The 19,828-nt window shown below is 47.1% G+C and overlaps 1 protein-coding gene across 2 annotated transcripts in view; it reads right to left on the bottom strand.

Moving 5' to 3' along the window:
* The window catches only part of LOC144691455 (coagulation factor X-like), a 69,228-nt gene that overhangs the window by 34,786 nt on the left and 14,614 nt on the right, over positions 1 to 19,828 (bottom strand). For both annotated transcript variants that reach the window (XM_078559557.1, XM_078559556.1), the window contains 2 exons: positions 7,936 to 8,049; positions 6,875 to 7,006 (listed from right to left, as the gene is read on the bottom strand). In XM_078559557.1, coding sequence (XP_078415683.1) covers positions 6,875 to 7,006; positions 7,936 to 8,049 — 246 coding nt within the window. The remainder of the gene's footprint in view (positions 1 to 6,874; positions 7,007 to 7,935; positions 8,050 to 19,828) is intronic.

Genomic DNA, 19,828 nt, shown 5'->3' with positions numbered 1-19,828 from the left:
AGAGGCAGCTTGACAAATACATTAATAGGATGGGAATAGAGGGATACGGACCCCGGAAGTGCAAAATGTTTTAGTTTGACAGGCAATATGATCAAAATGAGGGCCAAAGGGCCTGTTCCTGTGCTGTACTTTTCTTTGTTCTTTGTTCTTTGTTAATTAGTGCAATTTAATTCAGCCATCGTAAATCAAGGTACATTCGAGCCAATTATAATGTCTGTAAACAAAAAGGAGCTGGGGCCTTCCAGCCAACAGGGGATAGAAAACCAAATAGTAAAGGTAATAAAGCTTACTCTGCCTGGCTATCAGATTGTTATGGGCCTGTCTGCCATATTGTTCCCCTGCAATGGCCTCTGCAAATGGCTCTGGCCCCCTTTACTATTCTCATCATCGGAGAAGACACCTCAGTCCTCCATGTCTCCCTCAGCCAAGACATCCTCCCTTTGTAGCACATGTGGTTGTGCAGACAATGATGATCCGGGCATTCTCTGTGGTAAATATTGGAGAGCCCCGCCTATGTGGTCCAAACATCTGAACAGCATCTTTAGGAGGCCAATCATCTGCTCAATTGTGGACCTGGTGGAGGCATGTGTGGCATTGTATCTCTCCTCAGTGGCATTCTGCTGACAGTGAACTGGCATCACCAGCCAGGTCTTCTGGGGTATCCCTTTGTCCCCAAGGAGCCAGCCCTGCAATTGCCGGGGTCCTTCAAAAACCTGTGGCACCCGGGAGCGAGTCAGAATGTAGGTGTTGTGAGAGCTCCCTGTGAACCGAGAACAAACATGCAGGAGTTGCCTTCAGTGATCACATATCAGCTGCATGTTCCTATTAATGAATGTGACTGGCTGTTGCCAGGGATCTCTCAAGGCCACATGTGTGCAGTCAATAGACTCTTGCCCTTTCAGGAAACCTGAGATTTCTGCAAAACCCGACGCTCTTGCAGCCTGACTTTTGAGATTCAGGCGGATTTGGACAAATTGGTGTGCTCTCTTGAGCAGGGCAGCTGTCACCTCCCGTATGCACTTGTGTGTCGCTGACTGGGAGATGCCTCACAGATCCTCCCTGGAAGGAGCCACTGGCAGAGAAGTTTAAGGCAGGGTGACATTCAATGCCACTGGCATAGAATTGTCTCCAGGTCCTTGCAGCTGCAGGTTGTCGTTGAGAAGCTGGCAGATGTGAGCAACCACATTCCGAGACATTCTAAGGCTCCTCTGGCATTTTGCTCATCTGTAGATATAGCTGCACTGCATGCAATGCACCTGTAGTCAGACTCGCTGTTGCACTGGCCCCTGGTCACCAGCATCCTGACCATCTTGAGGCTCCTTTGCCTCTTGCTTCCCCTGGCCCTGTGCTAACCTGCGGCAGGTCCTCCTTTTCCTCATCTGTATGAGAGCCAATAGAACGGCAAGGTTGCCTGGAGCCTGCATCATCTGGGCCTCAGTAGGTCTGTGCAAAAATTGCAGTAATAAAATCTAGCGAGCATTTTCTCTACAGATTTGCCTCCATCTCAGAGCCACCAAGCCGGTGCTAAGTCCTGGGCCTGACTTTCGTCTAGACATAGCATCCCCATCCCACTCCTTCCAGGTAAAGAACATCCTGGAGGACCAGGATGGGTGCTCCTCCTGTTCATACATGACTGCACATGGAGACATTGCTCTCTGACCGAGATGATGAGAGCCAGGTGCGAGAAGCCTCCCTCTGACACTATCCCGCTCACCTCCACCATCCCGGGACTCTATAGGGAGACCATTGCCTTGGTCTAACCACACGGATCCTTGTCAGCCATGACTATTCACCCGGGAGGATGGAGGTTTGGAGTCGGGAGTTTGCTGCCATTCATTAGCCGTGCCCCTTGAAGGCGCCCACCTCCCTCCCTCCCTCCCAGCCTCTGACAGCAACAGAAGGCAAATCACACAGAATGAACAGCAGCTCCACACCTTGCTGGGGGCTCAATGTCATGAGACCCATGAGTTGGGAACAAACCTGATGCTGTGTGGCCTTCAACATAAAGAGGAGAACATGACTGAACAAGGTTGTCATCCACTTGCCTCATGATTATTAGGGTGTCCCTTTGGTCAGCCAATTGTGCTCAACTTGAACTCCACCCACCCGAAAAGACTCTCCCCCCATTTGGAGGTATCGCCGTTTTACGGTAACTGCATTGCATCGGCGGGACTCCCAAAATGTTGCACGTAACATTTGAGACTCTCTCCACAACCTTCTACCCTCCCCCTGTTACTCACCAACTTCCCCCCATTACCCTTGACCTAACATCGCCATTCCTCTCCCCTCCGTCATCCTTGAACCTCTCCTGGTTACCTTTGTATACACAACCACATGCCTTCTCTTCCCTCTGAGCCTGCACACATTACTATCCCCACGCCCACTCTGACCCCTACCTCTATCTGAGCCACCTTTCGCATTTCAGACATGAAACCCGCACCATGAAACCTTCACCTACCCATCTATCACCCTGGACCTGCCACCCTACCGCATCCCATTCTCCCCTCTCACTGTGACTGTTCCCTCTGCTGCCCAGTACCCTGAGTTCAATCCCCAGGACCACACTGCCAACAGCACCCACCCCACTCTCTAGGACCATCTCCTTACACCATCCCTGCTTGGAAACCCCCTCCTCCACCCAGCCACAGGACCACCAGACCCAAAAAGCCAGGCCCTTAGCTCTATCCCATGTCACTGTGCCCTTGCATTCCCTCGCTGCCTCTGTCCCCACCCTGGACAGTCTGTCTTCCTTCCCTAACAGCTTCCCACCCTTCCATCCTTAGCCTGTCTCCCATGTCCAACCTCCGCTACACCCTACCCCCACATTCCACCCTTCCATCCTTAGCCGGCCTCCCGATGTCCAGCCTTTGCTCCACCCTAACCTGCTTCCACCATTAGTCTGCTTTCCAATGTCCAGCTTTCACTCCATCCTACTCCCCACCTTCCACCCTCACTCTACATCTCATGTCCAGCCTTCACTCCACCCTATTCCCCCCTTCCACCCTCACTCTACATCCCATGTCCAGCCTTCACTCCACCCTATTCCCCCCTTCCACCCTCACTCTACATCCCATGTCCAGCCTTCACTCCACCCTATTCCCCCACTTCCACCCTTCAACTGCTTCCCATTTCCAGCCTCAGTGCAGCTTATCCTACCGGCAGCTGATACGAGTCAAGAGGCTGAGATTTGTGAGCGGTCCCCATGAAGGCCAAAGCAGCATCTACTCACCTCGAAGTCGTGGAAGGAGTCAAGCTTCGTATACAATCATGAATGTGAACGTTCTCATTTTTGACTCAAGGGGGTATTTAATTCCGGCGAGGTGGCCTTTTAATGAGCACGCATGAGATGCTAATGAATGCAAAAGGGCTTCCCGCCATTGTTCATCCCGCTCCACCAGGCTTTAACTTGCCTTTAAAGTCCCGAGAACAGAATTCCAACAGTTCATCCCAACATTAGATAACTGACTTTTGGCCTCCCGCCAAATTAAGTTCCGCTGCCCACCAAGCTTTCTGCTGCTGGTGGGACCAGAAGATTCTGCCCAATGTCTCAGCTCAATGACCTCTCATCAGATTTTTGTTAATTTTTTAATTTATTGGCGGGATGTGGGCTCGGCTGGCTAGGCCAGCATTTATTACCCACCCCTAATTGCCCTTGAGAAGGTGGTGGTGAGCTGCTTTCTTGAGCCTCTGCAGTCCATGTGGTGTAGGTACACCCACAGTGCTGTTAGGGAGGGAGTTCCAGGATTTTGACCCAACGACAGTGAAGGAACGGTGATATATTTCCAAGTCAGGATGGTGAGTGACTTGGAGGGGAACTTCCAGGTGGTGGTGTTCCCTTCTATCTGCTGCCCTTGTCCTTCTAGATGGTAATGGTCGTTGGTTTGGAAGGTGCTGTCTAAGGAGCCTTGGTGAATTCCTGCAGTGGATCTTGTAGATGGTACATACTGCTGCTACTGTGCATCAGTGGTGGAGGGAGTGAATGTTTGTGGATGGGGTGCCAATCAAGCGGGCTGCTTTGTCCTGGATGGTGTCAAGCTTCTTGAGTGTTGTGGGCGCTGCACTCATCCAGGCAAGCGGACAGTATTCCATCACAGTCCTGACTTGTGCCTTGTTGATGGTGGACAGGCTTTGGGGAGTCAGAAGGTAAGTTACTCATTGCAGGATTCCTAGCCTCTGACCTGCTGTTGTAGCCACAGTATTTATATGGCGAATCCAGTTCAGTTTCTGGTCAATGGTAACCCCCAGGATGTTGACAGTGGGGGATTCAGTGATGGTAATGCCATTGAATGTCAAAGGGTGGTGGTTAGATTCTCTCTTGTTGGAGATGCTCATTGCCTGGAACTTGTGTGGCGCGAATGTTACTTGCCACTTGTCAGCCCAAGCCTGGATATTGTCCAGGTCTTGCTGCGTTTGGACATGGACTGCTTCAGTATCTGAGGAATCGCGAATGGTGCTGAACATTGTCCAATTATCAGTGAACATACTTCTGACCTTATGAAGGAAGAAAGGTCATTGATGAAGCAGCTGAAGGTGGTTGGGCCAAGGACACAACCCTGACGAATTCCTGCAGGAATGTCCTGGTACTGAGATGATTGACCTCCAACAACCACAACCATCTTCCTTTATGCTAGGTATGACTCCAACCAGTGGAGAGTTTTCCCCCTGATTCCTATTGACTCCAGTTTTACTAGGGCTCCTTGATGCCACACATGGTCAAATGCGACCTTGATGTCAAGGGCAGTCACTCTCACCTCACCTCTGGAGTTTAGCTCTTTTGTCTATGTTTGAACCAAGGCTATAATGAGGTCAGGAGCTGAGTGGCCCTGGCAGAACCCAAACTGAGTGTCTGTGAGTAGGTTATTGCTAAGCAAGTGCTGCTTGCACTGTTGATGACCCCTTCCATCACTTTACTGATGATCGAGAGAAGACTGATGGGGCAGTAATTGGCCGGGTTGGATTTGTCCTGCTTTTTGCGTACAGGGCATACCTGGGCACTTTTCCAAATAGCCAGGTAGATGTCAGTGTTGTAGCTGTACCGGAACAGATTGGCCAGGGGCGCAGCAAATTCTGGAGCACGAGTCTTCAGTACTAATGCCAGAATATTGTCAGGTCCCATAGCTTTTGCAGTATCCAGTGCCTTCTTGATATCATGTCGTGTGAATTGAATTGGCTGAAGACTGGCGTCTGTGATGCTGGGTACCACCGGAGGCTATTAAGTGCTGCAGAGCCTAGGCAGGTAGAGTTGAGATGCAAGTCAGCCATGGTGGGACAGCCTCAATGGACTGAATGGTCTATTGCTGTTCCTGTGCTCTAGTGTGCGCTGCTTAGGTTAAGAAGGCATTGGAGTAATGGATTGGGGAAAGGGATCGATGCAGAAGAGACCAGAGTCAGAGGAACTATGACTTCCAAGCAAGAGAAGAGCTGGAGGAGGCTGCAGAAACAGAGACATCACAAAGGGATTTAAACAGAAGTGTGATAATTTTGAAGGATTTTGGGAATTGTGACCAGAGCTATACCCACTGGCACCCAAGGATTCTTACCTGTTGGGCAAGTACTCTATGTTATTGACTAGAACTCTCTACGCCCATTGGATCATTCTCTTCAGTTTCCAGTTTCCAAGATGGTTTAGCAATGTTAGTGACTAAATCAAATTGGTATTGACCACCTTGTCGTGTCCTGTTATATGATGATTAGTTTATATCTTGTATGCCACACTCAGAGAAGACAATTTTTAAAAATTCATTCATGGGATGTGGGTGTCACTAGCTAGCCCAACATTTATTGTCCGTCCCTAATTGCTCTTGTTCAGAGGGCATTTGAGAGTCAACCACATTGCTGTGGGTCTGGAGTCACATGTAGGCCAGACCAGGTAAGGACGACAGGTTTCCTTCCCTAAAGGACATTAGTGACCAGATGGGTTTTTACAACAATCGACAATTATCATCATTAGACTTCAAATTCTACAATCTGCTGTGGTGGGATTCAAATCGGGATCCCCAGAGCATTACCCTGGGCCCCTGGATTACCTGTCTAGCGACAATACCACTACGCCATCGCCTCCCCTACCAATGCCAGATGTAGCACTTTTCTAACTTTGTAAGAGCACAAAAAATATTTCTATCAGAAGTCTGAACAGGATGACAAACTGGGGGCTTGCACATGGCATGACTGAAGTCTGACATTGTGTACCCCATATGGGTGGTGAGAGACAGACATAGGCTGGGAGTTAACCTGGTGCAAACAGAGCTGGAGGAGACAAAAAGGATTGGTTTTTGCCAGTTCACAGGCAGTTTGTGAGTTAAGGTGTAAAGGACATAAAAAAATAGGAGCAGGAGTGGGCCATAGGGCTGTAGCATCAACCCTCACTCCCTGACCCCCCCACTCCCCGACACCCCCACTCCCCGACACCCCCATTCCCTGACCCCACCCACCCCATAACCCCTGACTCCTTTGTAGATCAAAGATCTGCCTAACTCAGCATTGAATATATTCAATGACCCAGCCTCCACTGCTCTCTGGGGTAGAGAATTGCAAAGATTAATGGTCCTCTTGAGAGAAGAATTTCCTCCTCATCTCCATCTTCTATGGATAACCCATTACCCTGAAACTGCGCCCCCGAGTTCTAGATTCCCCCAAGATGGGGAAACATCCTCTCAGCATCTACCCTGTAAAGCCTCCTCAGAATCTTAAATGTTTCACAAAATCACCATGAAGAACACATGCTTGTTCAGTTTTGGGTAGATTAGTCTTCCTCCCATCATTGCTCTGCTGGGACATAAGCAACTTATTTGTTCCCTTCTCCCAGCCATGGATGAGGGATGTTGTGCTAGGCAAAGTTTAGGAAAGGACTGCATATAAAATATTCCATTTCTACCTTGTGCTAAACATGCTTTATCATCAAGTCCAAGCGCATAGCCGTCTGCACAGGAACACTTGACACGCTCTCGCTGGACCCGGCAGTAGTGCTGGCAGCCTCCATTGTCCAGACTGCATAGCTTTGGGATAACTGAAAAGCACCAAACATGAGTCATGAAACAGACACGGCGATCCTGATTTAACTCCGGGCGGGGTCATTTTTGGGGCGGGTGGTTGAGTAGTGCGTGAGGTCAGTTGGAAATTCACCCCTAACCCAAAAATCAGGCCCCCAGGCTACATTAACCTTTGGAGCTTCCACTTTCCTGCTCACCTGCTCACTTCCAACCCGTCCCAGCAGGAAATGACACCGCGGGCCCATCTCACTGGGGGTTGGGTGGCAGGTTTGGCACACGGGAAGCATAAGTTCCTTCCATGGGGCCCATGCTCCTCATTCAGCCTGTTAACATTGCAGGGCCTATCCTGATGTCCTCATTTGTAAAGGCGGATCCTCTTGGTTCTGATTGTACCTCTTCCCCCTCAATCGCACTTCCTCACACCCCTGGTTCTTTTGGCCTGGCAGGAAGCATTTAAAATGGAATGGGAATTTAGCAACCCCTTTCATCCCCTGGTTGGACTGAGTGCGATTTTAAGTGGCCCAGGGCCAATGGGCCCTCTTCAAATATGCAGAGCAGGCTCCAATTTTTTAACGTGGCCTGAATGGGTTGGGGAGCTGTGTGGTGGTGGGGGTTGTGGTAAGTCCTTCCCCACCAGGCCCAACCTTCTAAGAGTCAGGAGAGGCCTGGCAAGCTAAATTTTAAATAGTGCATTAAGTTTCAATGTGGGGTCAGAAGGAACAGGAGGAGTACTTCGCTGGCTTGCTCAAGGAGACCTGCATCCTTTCTCCCTTACAGATTTACCCACCCCCCCCGCCACCTGGCCCCAGCACAGCACTCTGACTACACTCTCCTCCAGAGGCATGCCCACGTCACCCTGACATCACCACCAACCCTCACCATTTACCTCATGTAAATAAATCACTGCTCGGTTATAGATTGTGAATAGTTCTCTTTCAGATCTCACCAATCTCACAGTTGGTGCCTTTGTAACCTTGATGGCAGATGCACTCATACTGCCCGACACCATCACGACAGGAGCCACCATGCCTGCAAGGGCTGGATTCACACTGATCCCCGTCTGTAAGAAAGCAGAACAATATTCATACGAAATACATTTGTAAAATTCCATCTGTGATTCCCAGGTTCCTTCAGGGTGGGATGTCATTCTGAATGTCATAAAGACAGGAGGAACTCCAAATATTAAACATAGTTGTAAAGGTTTTGTCTTCAGAACAATGAACTTAGTTTTGGGTTAGTGCCCCCAAAATTGCATTGTGACATCTATCTGTTCAACTACCCAATCCCTACCAGTTAGGTAGGAGATGTACCTAATGGATATCTGATCAGTGCTGCAGTGAAACTGGTTGTTAGCTCTTGATAACGACGCGGGTCAATGTTGCATGACTCCATGCCCCTGTTTAATTTCACATCCAGCTGGAGGTCTACCTGAAAGTGGCAGATGTGGAGTCCACAATTTGTTACTTGTTGGAATCAATGGATCAAAAATTGCAAGTAACACAGCCACACCTGGTCGATCAGCAACCTGCTTTGTGCAAGGTTCACTGGTGAAACAGGGTCTCAGAGTTTCCCGCTATCCCCTTATCCGGTCTGGAATACACGACTCAACACTGTGGCTTCCATATACATAGTGGGGACAAATCAAATCAATGAGCCTTCAAATAACATGATTGAAGTGTCACCCTTTAACCTGCACCTTAAACTTACTGTCCGATTTGACCCTATACTATGTGATCTGATTTTCCAATGGATCTCAATACATATTGAGGAGAAGAGAGAAGGAGCAGAGAATGGGAACAGAGCGAGGGGGCAAAGAGGGGGGTGGGGGGTGGGGAGGGGGTGGGTAGAGAGAGAGAGAAAGAGGCAGTGGAGGGAAGAAAAGGTGAGAAGGAGACCACGGAGGGAAGGAGATGACAGAGGGAGTGAAGACAGGGAGTGAGGGAGCAGAAAAGGAACGGAGAGTGTGGAACGGAGTCGGAGCAGAGAGAGGGAGAGATAGAGTGAGCAGAGAAGAGGAGAGGGGGAATGGAGAGAGGACGAGATGGGAAGGGTTAGGGGATGGAACGTAGAGAGACAGCAGAGAGGAGGCAAAGAGAGGGAGAGAGAGATAGAGGAGACAGATGGAGAGAGGGAAGAGAGAAATGAGCAGAGTGAACACGATTTCAAAGGCACGTTCCTTCTCGTATATTCAATGACCTGCTCACCGAAGGCTGGTCTGACACTTGAATGATTGAGGGCAACACAATCACAAATCCAATACTCCTCCCTAAGATCCAATTTCACTGTCCCGGAGGGGAAGGTTGGAAATCTTAGCATTGCAATCCCTACCCCTCACCCCCTACTCCCTGGAAGAGACAACCCTGTCTCCAAAGATTCACTCGGGCTTCAAACATTAAATAGGATCAGAATGCAGAATAATGTTAAAAATGTTAATAAAGTTAAGGGCACTCTATCTGAATTCATGCAGCATTTGCAGTAAGGTAGATGCCTTGAAGGCACAAATAGAGATAAATGGGTATGATTTACATGTAGCTCTAATTTCCTGATTTATACTGTGCCCAATATTACCACAACAGTTTGGTGGCCTATAAACAACTCCCACCAATATTTTCTGCTCCGTGCTCCACCCAAACTGATTCTCCAAATTCATTCTTCCATCTAAGATCCTCTCTCACCAATGTACTGATCTTGTCCCTTATTAACAGTGCTACCCTACCTCCTTTTCATTATGGAGATGTGGTTACAGGGTGACCAAGACTGGGAACTGAATATTCAAAGATATTCATCATTTAGGGAGGATAGGCAAAAGGGAAAAAGGAGGTGGGGTAGCACAGTATATAAGGGATGAGATCAATACATTAGTGAGAGAGGATCTTAGATGGAAGGATGAATTTAGAGAGTCAATTTGGGTGGAGCACAGGGTAGCAAACATTGGTGGGAATTGTTTATAGGCCAGCAAACTGTCGTGGTAACGTTGGGCGCAGTATAAGTCAGGAAATTAGAGCTGCGTGTAGCATGGGAAATACAATAATAATAGGTGAGTTCAATATACATATAGACTTGATAAAATTAATTAGCACTAATGCTGTGAAAGATGAATTCCTGGAGTATGTACGAGATGGGTTTCTGGAGCAGAACATTGAAGAACCAACTAGGCATTGGGCTATTTTAGATTTAGTATTATTTAATGAGAAAGGGCTAATTAATAACCTTGCTGTAAAGGAGCCTTTAGAAAATAGTGATCATAATATGATAGAATTTTACATTAAGTTTGAAAGTGATATGTTTATTCTGAAACTAGGGGCTGGGAAGTATAAAGGTATGAGGGGAAAGTTGGCTATAGTGCATTGGGAAAATATACTAAAGAATTTAACAGTAGACAGGCAATGGCTAGTATTTAAAGAAGTGTTACATGGTCTGCAACAAACATACATTCCCCTAAGACACAAAAACCTAATAGGGATGGGAGTCAGGCGTGGCTAATAAAAGAAGTTAAAGATTGCATTAGATCAAAGGAAGTGGCTCAGAAATTTGCCAGAAAAAGTGGTAAACCCAAGGATTGGGAGCAATTCAGGATCCAGCAGAGGAGGACCAAGAAACTAATAAAGAAAGGGAAAAGAGGGTATGAGAACAAGCTAGCGCGAAACATAAAGATGGACAGTAAGATCTTCTTTATGCGCGTGAAAAGGAAAAGATTAGCAAAGACAAATGTGGGTCCATTACAGGCAGAGGCAGGAGAATTTATAATGGAGAATAGAGAAATGGTGGAGAAACTAAACAATTACTTTGTGTCTGTCTTCACGGAGTAAGATACTGAAAATCTCTTAGGGAACCAAGGGGCGCATGCAAATAAGGAACTGACAGAAATTAGTATTAATAAAGAGGCAGTGCTTGAAAAATTAATTGGATTAAATACTGATAAACCCCCTGGATCAGAGGAACTATATCCCAGAGCGTTAAGTGGGGTAGCTATAGAGATAGTAGATGCATTGCGGGTTATCTTTCAAAATTCTATAGATGCTAGGAAGGTTCCTGCAGGCTGAAAAATAGCAAATGTAGCCCCACTGTTTAAGAAGGGAGGGAGAGAGAAAATGGAGAACTACAGACCTGTTAGTTTGATGTCAGTACGAGGGAAAATGTTAGAATCTATTATAAAGGATGCGATAACTGGACACTTGGAAAATAATGATATGATTGGGCATGGTCAACATGGATTTATGGAAGGGAAATCATGTTTGACTAAACTGTTGGAGTGTTTTTTTGAGGATGTTACCTGTAGCATAGGTATAAGAACCTAAGAACATAAAGAATAGGAGCAGGAGAAGGAAATTCAGCCCTTCAAGCCTGCTACACTATTCAATGAGATCATAGCTGACCTTCTACTTCATACCATTTTCCTGCACTATCCCTGTATTGCTTGATGTTTTTAATGTGTAGAAATCTATCAATCTTAGCCTTGAACATACTCAATGACTGAACCTCCACAGCCCTCTGCGGCAGAGAATTCCAAAAATACACCACTCTCTGAGTGAAGAAATTTCTCCTCATCGCAGTCCTAAATGGCCTGCCCAATATTCTGAGACTGTGTCCTCTGGTTCTAGACCCCCACCCCCAGCCAGGGGAAACAGCCTTCCTGCGTCCACCCTGTTGAGCACGGTAAGAATTTTGCATGTTTGAATAAGATCACCTCACTCTTCTAAACTCCAGAGAATAAATGCCCAGTCTATTTAATCTTTCCTCATACGACAGTCCATCCATCCAAGGAAGAAGTTTGGTGAACTTTCATGGCACTGCCTCTATGGCAAGTATATCTTTCCTTAGGTAAGGAGACTAAAACTGCACACAATACTCTAGGTGCGGTCTCACCAAGACTCTATACAATTATCGAAACCAGGGAGAGAAATCATGAGCGCCTGTGCTTCTCCTGTTCCTGGACCCCTTATTCCACCCCTTCCCCATCCTGACCCCCTACTTAAACGCCCCCCACTTCAATGATGTACAATATTCCTTCCCTTTCAAGATTCACCAATCAATTCTGCAAACAATCACAGAAAGATCCTAATAAAATGATAATGCCCATTGTTCGCATCTGGTTACAAATATCATCTGATATATATGCAGCATGGCTCATTAATATTCACAGCAGCAGCAATAAAATGCAGTGTTAGTTTGAGGGCGCCCTATAGGTGATCCCATTGCAACTATTAAACAAACCAGAGAGTACAAATTTTATTTTAATAGTATCGTGCAATATTATTAGTTTGACAGGAAAATATCCTATTGGTTATTTATAACACTGTGCAGACAATAACACTGATTTTGGTGACTGCCTCAGCCCCCATTAAGATGTTCTGCACATTGCACCATATGGACATGATGACAGTAAATTCACATTTGGGGGGAAAGATTCAATACTTCTAACCCAGATAAATTGCACAAGATCTTTTCCATTCTGTAGGAGTGCCTGGGTGCACAATATTCTTCAGTATAACTATTTCACACAAGGTGTGTAATTGGATTCTATTTAATCAGCGGCCTCAGTGTAGAAAGAGCAAATGACTCCTGAGCAACAAAAGTGGAATTATTGAACAACATAGGTCTTCACTGTCAGTGAGAAGAGTTGGAACCCTCAGGTGTCTCTATGCGATACTTTTTTTTAAGAGGCCAGAGAACAAAGGCTGAATGGTTCACAATTGTATCTTATTTTCTTGATCAGTAAATCTGAAGATTCTGCTGATTGCTGCTTCTCAAGACAATATATTTTCAATACCTATTATGCAACACAACTTTATTTCAATACGTCAAAGAACTTATAAAAGCACCAAGGTAGAGTGGAATAATAGGTAAATTGACAAAAGGACAAGATTTAAGTCAATGCAAAAGACTCCTGAGAATCATGTATAGTGTAAAACAGGTTACTAATTCACTATGAGCCCATTATGCACTCCGGACCTGGCAATTTCACCCCACATGGAATACATGGTACAAAAGTTCGATTAGTGACAAAATAAACAGAACTGCAAACATGATTCCATCCTCTGTTCACCAGGTAGTTATGGATGGCCAAGGCCATCTACACTAGCTTATCTCATCCATCCAAATGACATATGAGCATACGTATTAGGAGCAAGAGTAAGCCATTCGGCTCTGCAAGCCTGCTCTGCCATTTGATAACATTGCCTATATTATACCAGTGACTAGAACTCAAAAGTACTTAATTGGCTTTAAAGTGGGTTGGGACATTGTGAAAGGCGTTGTATAAATATAGGTTTGTCTTTCTTTCATTACACCTGTATGCAGTAGGCAGAGTGACTGTAGCAATGGTGAACTTGGAGGCCCAATGCTAATTCTCTAAAGATAATTAATCACAGAGCAATCAATTAATTTTGGGAAAGTGGATACAAAGAAATCACTGCATTTACAAAACAATTCAACTTTGTAGCTAATACAACCATGCCATTCTGATTTCTCTGGCCCCAACCCACAATATACCATAAATGGCACCTGCCCCTTTCATGCTAAAGACCTTATCCCCAGTATTTGTCAACTAGACATCTACCTGCAGTTGAGGAAAAATGTAGATTGAATTGTTGTTCTGAATTTCTCAGAGAAGAATGATATATCGTACATAACTTCAGTGCGGTCTTAACTCAACAACTGGATCGCTTCCCCTTCCCCAAAAAGCTGTCATAACAATTGTGTTATACACTATGAACTTACAGCCCATCTGGGGTGAACCTAGAATGGTGCAGGTTTGTAAAACCTTTCTTTAAACAATCTCCTAGTGACAAATAGGGAGTCCATTCCTGGACTTTGTAAGAGTAATAAAACAGGTGATAGTGAGTCAATGCCCTGTTTTGCATCAGTCCTGGTTTTTACTTTCTAACATTTATTTTGATGAGGCCCAAGGTTCTCAAGCCTTTGGTACATCAACATAGCATGTCATCAGAATTGTGTCTACTTTAGGGCATAATGAAAATTTGGACTGCTATTCATATGCTGGTTTAAATTCAAAAGAGAATTTTGAGAAAAATACAGTATTTAATTTTTTGGTACTAAACCTTAAAACTTACCCCCACCTCCCCACCCTACCTCCCCACCATCCCACCACACACCTCACCCCCTCAGCCCACCACCCCACTACACCCTTTCCCCCACACAAGCCCCACTTCCCCCCGCCACCTCACCCTACCCCACCACCACCACAGCCCCCACCCCACCCTAGTCCCCACACACCCACCCCTCTAACACACCCCCATCTCACCCCCATAGCATCCAATTACGTAGCTCAAAAATGATTACAGGGACTTACCCAGCTTTCAAGCAGATATTCAACCAAGAACTCACTCAGTTGCTGCACTGCTGCTGACCTTTGTGCAGCTTTGTGGTTTTTCAGGTGGGCTTTTCAACAAAAAAAAGGAACCACGAAGCTGCCCGAAGGTCAGAAGCAGCAGCGCAGCAATTCAATGACACTAACCTGAAAGACCCGGCTTTTCAAAAATTGGAACTGTCAAGCTGATGGTTCTGATTTTTTAAAGCCATTCTCTCAGGTCTGCTGCTCACTCTGGACGTTGTTTACAATGCCTGCACCCCCATCCCCTAGTCTCCTGGCATCTGCAACTCCTGGTCATTTCAGTAAGACACCTTTACTCCTATACTCAGATCCTCTTGTAATCAAGGCCAACATACCAGTTCCTCTCTCAATTACTTGCTGTACCTACATGTTAGCTTTCAGTGACTCATGGACAAGGACACCCAAGTCCACACTTCCCAGCCTCTCACCATTTAAGAAATACTCCGTATTTCTGCTTTTACTACCAAAATGGATAACCTCACATTTCTCCACATCTTATTCCATCTGCCAAATTCTTGCCCACTCGCTTAGTCTCTCCAAACCCCCTTGAAGTAGCTTTGCATCCTCCTCACAAATCACACTTCCAACTAGTTTTGTGTCATCTGTAAACTTGAAAATATTACATTTAATCCCCACATCCACATCACTGATTTATATTGTGAATAGCTGGGGCCCAAGCACTGATCCTTGCAGTACACCATTGACCACAGCTCGCCAACCTCAAAATGGCCCATTTACATACTGTCTGTTTTCTGTCCTTTAACCAGTTCTTAATCCATGTCAATACATTACCTCCTATCCCATGAGCTCTAATTTTGTTTACTAATCTCTTGTGTGAGACCTTATCAAAAGCTTTCTGAAAATCTAAATATACCACATCCACCAGTTCCCCTTTATCTATTCTGCTAGTTACATCCTCAAAAACTCCAACAGGCTTGTTAAATATGATTTCCCATTCACGAATCCATATTGACTCTGCCCAATCCTACCATTATTTTCTAAGTGTCCTGTTCACTCATCCTTTATTTATAGATTCTAGTATTTCCCCTACTATTAATGTCAGGTTAACAGGTCTTTAGTTCTCTATTTTCTCTCTCCCTCCTTTCTTAAATAGTGGGGTGACATTTACTACCATCCAATCTGCAGAAACAATTCCAGAATCTATAGAATTTTGGAAGATGACCACCAATGCATCCACTATCTCTATAGCCACCTCTTTCGCTACTCTGCGATGTAGATCATCATGTCCAAGAGAATTTATCAAATTTAACTCCCATTAATTTCTCTGGTACTTTTTTTTACTAATATTAACATCTTGCAGTTCCTTGATTTCACTAGTCCCTTGATTCTCCATTCTTTCTGGGAGATTTTTAGTATTTTCCACCGTGAAGACAAACAAAGTATTTGCTTAGTTTCTCTGCCATTTCCTTATTCCCCATTATAAATTCTCCAGTCTTTGCCTGTAAAGGGCCCATATTTGTTTTTGCTAATCTTCTCCTTTTTACATATCGATAGAAGGTTTTACAGTTAAAGGAAAACCAATGGATATGGCACATTTGGATTTTCAGAAAGTTTTCAATAAGATTCCACAGATGGGGCAGAATTTTCTGCTTGACATGCGGGGGGCGAGCGTCCCGACATCACTGGGCGCCGTCGCGATATTTCATTGGGCAGGTGCGCGATGAAGTGCAACACGCGCCCGCCATTAATTAACGGGCTAGTTAAGGCCCTTAAATCAGCAATTGACACCGATACACCGATTTTCAGGCGCCTGTGCGATCTTCGGCTTGGCGCACAGGCACAACGGGCAGGCGGGTAAGAGACTTTATAATCAAACTCATCCACGGGCGGGATAAGAGGGCTCAGTGGAGTTGTCAATCTGGTCTGTGAGTATTTATTGCAGAAAGTTTTTTTAAACTTGCCTGTGTGATCTGCAGCAGTTCAGAACGAATTCCAGCAGCTTTCTGTGTACTTTGAACCTTCAGGTCAGCACTCTTCAGTCAGTAATCTTTATCGGGCCTGCAGCTTTCTGGAGGCCTCCCTTTAGCCTGGGTATGGATTCTAACATGTCCACTGGAGGCAGCTCCTCTGAGGAGGAAGGGAGGGCTAGAATAAGGAGGAGGCCAGGAGTGGATAATCAGCCTCCAGGGGAGCCACCTTTGGGAGGCCAGGCGCAGGCACAAGGGGTGCTGAGCCAAGAGGTTGTCCAAGGTGGAAGTGGCCACTGAAGACACCACTATCCTGCTGCCAGGGTTTACAGGCGGTGAAGCAGCTACCTCAATATGACTGAGGTGCAATGCCGAAGGAGGCTCCGACTGTCAAGGGAAACAGTCAACTATATCTGTCAGATGATTGGCCCTGAGATCTCCCCTAACTGTGTGGGTGGACACTCCATGCCAGAGGCTCTGAAGGTCACAGTTGCCCTTCACTTCTATGCCTCTGGCTCCTTCCAGGGCTCAGTGGGTGATCTTTGTGGTGTCTCCCAATTAGCTGTCCACACTTGTGTCAAGCAGGTTACAGACACTCTGCTCAGGCATTGACCTTCATCCACTTCCGCTGCGACCAGGCCAGCCAGACACAGCGAGCCAGAGGCTTCGCGGCCATTGCTGGCTTCCCCTGTGTCCAGGGTGCAATAGACTGTACACATGTGGCCATCAAGTCGCCAGCGGGTGAGCCCAGTGCCTTCGTCAACAGGAAGGGCTTCCACTCCATGAATGTGCAGATAGTGTGTGATCACAGGATGCTGATTCTGCAAGTCTGTGCAAGGTACCCAGGTAGCTCCCATGACGCCTACATCCTCAGACACTCCCAAGTGCCGGGGCTCTTCAGTGCTCCGGCTCGGCTGGATGGATGGCTGCTGGGTGACAAGGGCTATCCCCTCAGAAGGTGGCTCATGACGCCTCTCCGCCATCCAAGAACAGAAGCTGAGCAGCGGTACAATAGGAGCCACAGCACAAGCGCTGTGATGGAGAGAGCCATCGGTCTTCACAAAATGGGCTTCCGATGACTGGACTGCTCAGGGAGCGCACTCCAGTACCCCCCAGATCATGTCTCGGTGATAGTGGTTGCATGCTGCGCTCTCCACAATCTTGCGCTGGAGAGGGGGGATGGAGTGGACGATGAAGACCTTGATGCAGTGGATGCAGCTGCACATGATGAATCCAGCACTGCTTCTGAGGATGAGGAAGCACGGGGGAATGATGAGGGGCTAAACGCTGACCCGGGACTACACCAAGGAGGCAGGGACACCTGGGAGACTTTAGTCCAATGAGGACCAGCCTTGCCTAGCGCTTCCAAAATCGGCACTTAAGTGTTAAATCTGCCAGTTCATCAGCTGCAACTAAGGGCTTTGGACATAAACTTCAATGTCCACTCAAACACTCATGACATGTATGTAAAACATACAAATGCAGAACAAAGGAGCCACCCTCAGCCATGGTAACACATCTGGATTTAATTTTATCCATCAAATAGTGCAACCAAAGTGAAAGCAAAACGTTTTTCAAACATCAAGAAATAATAATTCTTTAATCTCAGGCCAACACAAAAGCACCAGTGAGAAACCCGTGGTGTGCCTAAGGTGCCTTATGCTTACGTTTACAGGTGCTACGTCTTGGTGCCTCCCCATCGCTCGGAGTGGCATCAGAGACAGCCTGCAGACTCTGCTGTCCTGTTGGCCTCAATGACCTTGGAGGCCGTCCTCTGGCCCGTGGAGCCTGTGCTGGTCCTGCCTGGGAGGGATCTGTCAGGTCCACAGCTGGCATCTCCCCAGTCATTGCAGCCTCACCCAATGAAGCGGTCACTGGGAGAGGGGCAGAGCAACTGTTGCCCTCATCCAGAGCGCCTTGAGAGGAGCCCGCAGATATGACAGGCAGCTGCTGCACCGATGTGAGGTCGCCCCTGACATCCCTGCTCAATGTCGATGGATGGGCAATGAGCTGGGAAGCTTGAAGCCCACACCATCGCCCACATTAGCAATGACCAGCTGTGGCTACGGGCGCTGTGAGGGCTTCAGGTCTAAGTGTAACCCCAGGAGAAGCTGCTTGTTCTCCTGGAGGCCCCTCTCCACGAGAGTCGCCACACTCTCCATGGAGGAAGCATGACGCTCTGACATGAGGCTCATTGCATCAGTGATGCTCAGTGTGGACTCCTCCACCATGGACACCACATGGCAAAGCATGGTCTCATGTAACACTCCCAGATGCTCCCGCACACCCGGCCACATTTCCTGCAGCTGCTGTGTCGCGGACGACTCCAGAGGCACATCATCACACACCGACTGAGCACGTGCCTGGTCCCCTGCAGTCGTCCGACTGCTGGCGCCATCGGCACTCTCTGTCTTTACCAGCTCCTCCAGCGGTTGTGAAGTGCCCTGTCCACTGTGCCCCGGGACACTAGCCGATGTTGCAACGCCCACCGAGGTGCTAGTATCTGTGCTGGTGCCTACCTCGCAGAAATGGTGTGACGCAGGTAACAGTTGAAGGCCCTCAGGTGTGAGAGGGGGCATCTGGAATTGCTCCTGGCGGACAGGCCCTGATGATGCTGAAATTAACAACAAGGACAGTGGATTAGTTAGCGTGCACACAGTGAAACACTTCATCCCTTTCCCCCAGGCTCATTTTGCACTCAACCTTCCAGAACCTAAGGAGATGAATATTGGTGGGGCAGCAAATAGTCAGGAGGATACCCTAACATTACAGGCGGATACAGAGAGGCTGGTCAGATGGCCTAAGGAATGCCAAATGGAATGTTATGTGAATAAGTGTGAGGTGATGCACTTGGGCAGGAGAAACAAGGCACGGGAATACACGAGGAATGGTAAGACCGTGGCAAGTAAGGAGGATCAGAGGGACCTTGCTGGGCATGTCGACATGCCTGTTAAGGTAGCGGGACAGGTACATAAGGCGTTTAAGAAGGTAAATGCCATACTTGCCTTTATTAGCCGAGGAATAGAATATAGGAACAGGGAGGTCATGTTGCAAGGGCAGAAAATGCTGCCTAGGCCACAGCTATAGTTCTGCATGCAGTTGTGAAATGCACTTCACGGGAAGGATGTGATTGGAGTGGAGAGAGTGCAAAGGTCGCTGACCAAGATGCTGGCTGGGCTGGAGAGTTGGACTTATGAGGAGACATAGCATAGGCTGGGGTTAATTCCCCTGGAGCAGAGGAGATTGAGGAGTGATATTATTGAGCTTTATAACATTATGAGGGGCATAGATAGGGTCGACAGAAAAGAACTTTTCCCCTTGGCGGAGGGATGAGTAACCTAGTGGCATTGATTTAAGGTAAGGGGCATGAGGTTGACAGGTGATGTGATGAGCAACTTTTGCACACAGTGATATGGGACGCACTGCCTGAAAGGGTGGTGGATGCAGAAACCCTCCTAACACGTAATAAGTATTTGGATGTGCAGTTGTGATGCCATGGCATACAAGGCCATGGGGATAGTGGTGGGAAATGGGATAAGGCGACTTTGGAAGGTGCT

Source organism: Cetorhinus maximus, chromosome 16, assembly GCF_964194155.1.
Source record: "Cetorhinus maximus chromosome 16, sCetMax3.hap1.1, whole genome shotgun sequence".
Taxonomy (NCBI): Eukaryota; Metazoa; Chordata; class Chondrichthyes; order Lamniformes; family Cetorhinidae; genus Cetorhinus; species Cetorhinus maximus.
Note: the sequence above shows the minus strand (reverse complement) of the source record. Positions and strands in the feature narration are given on the sequence as shown.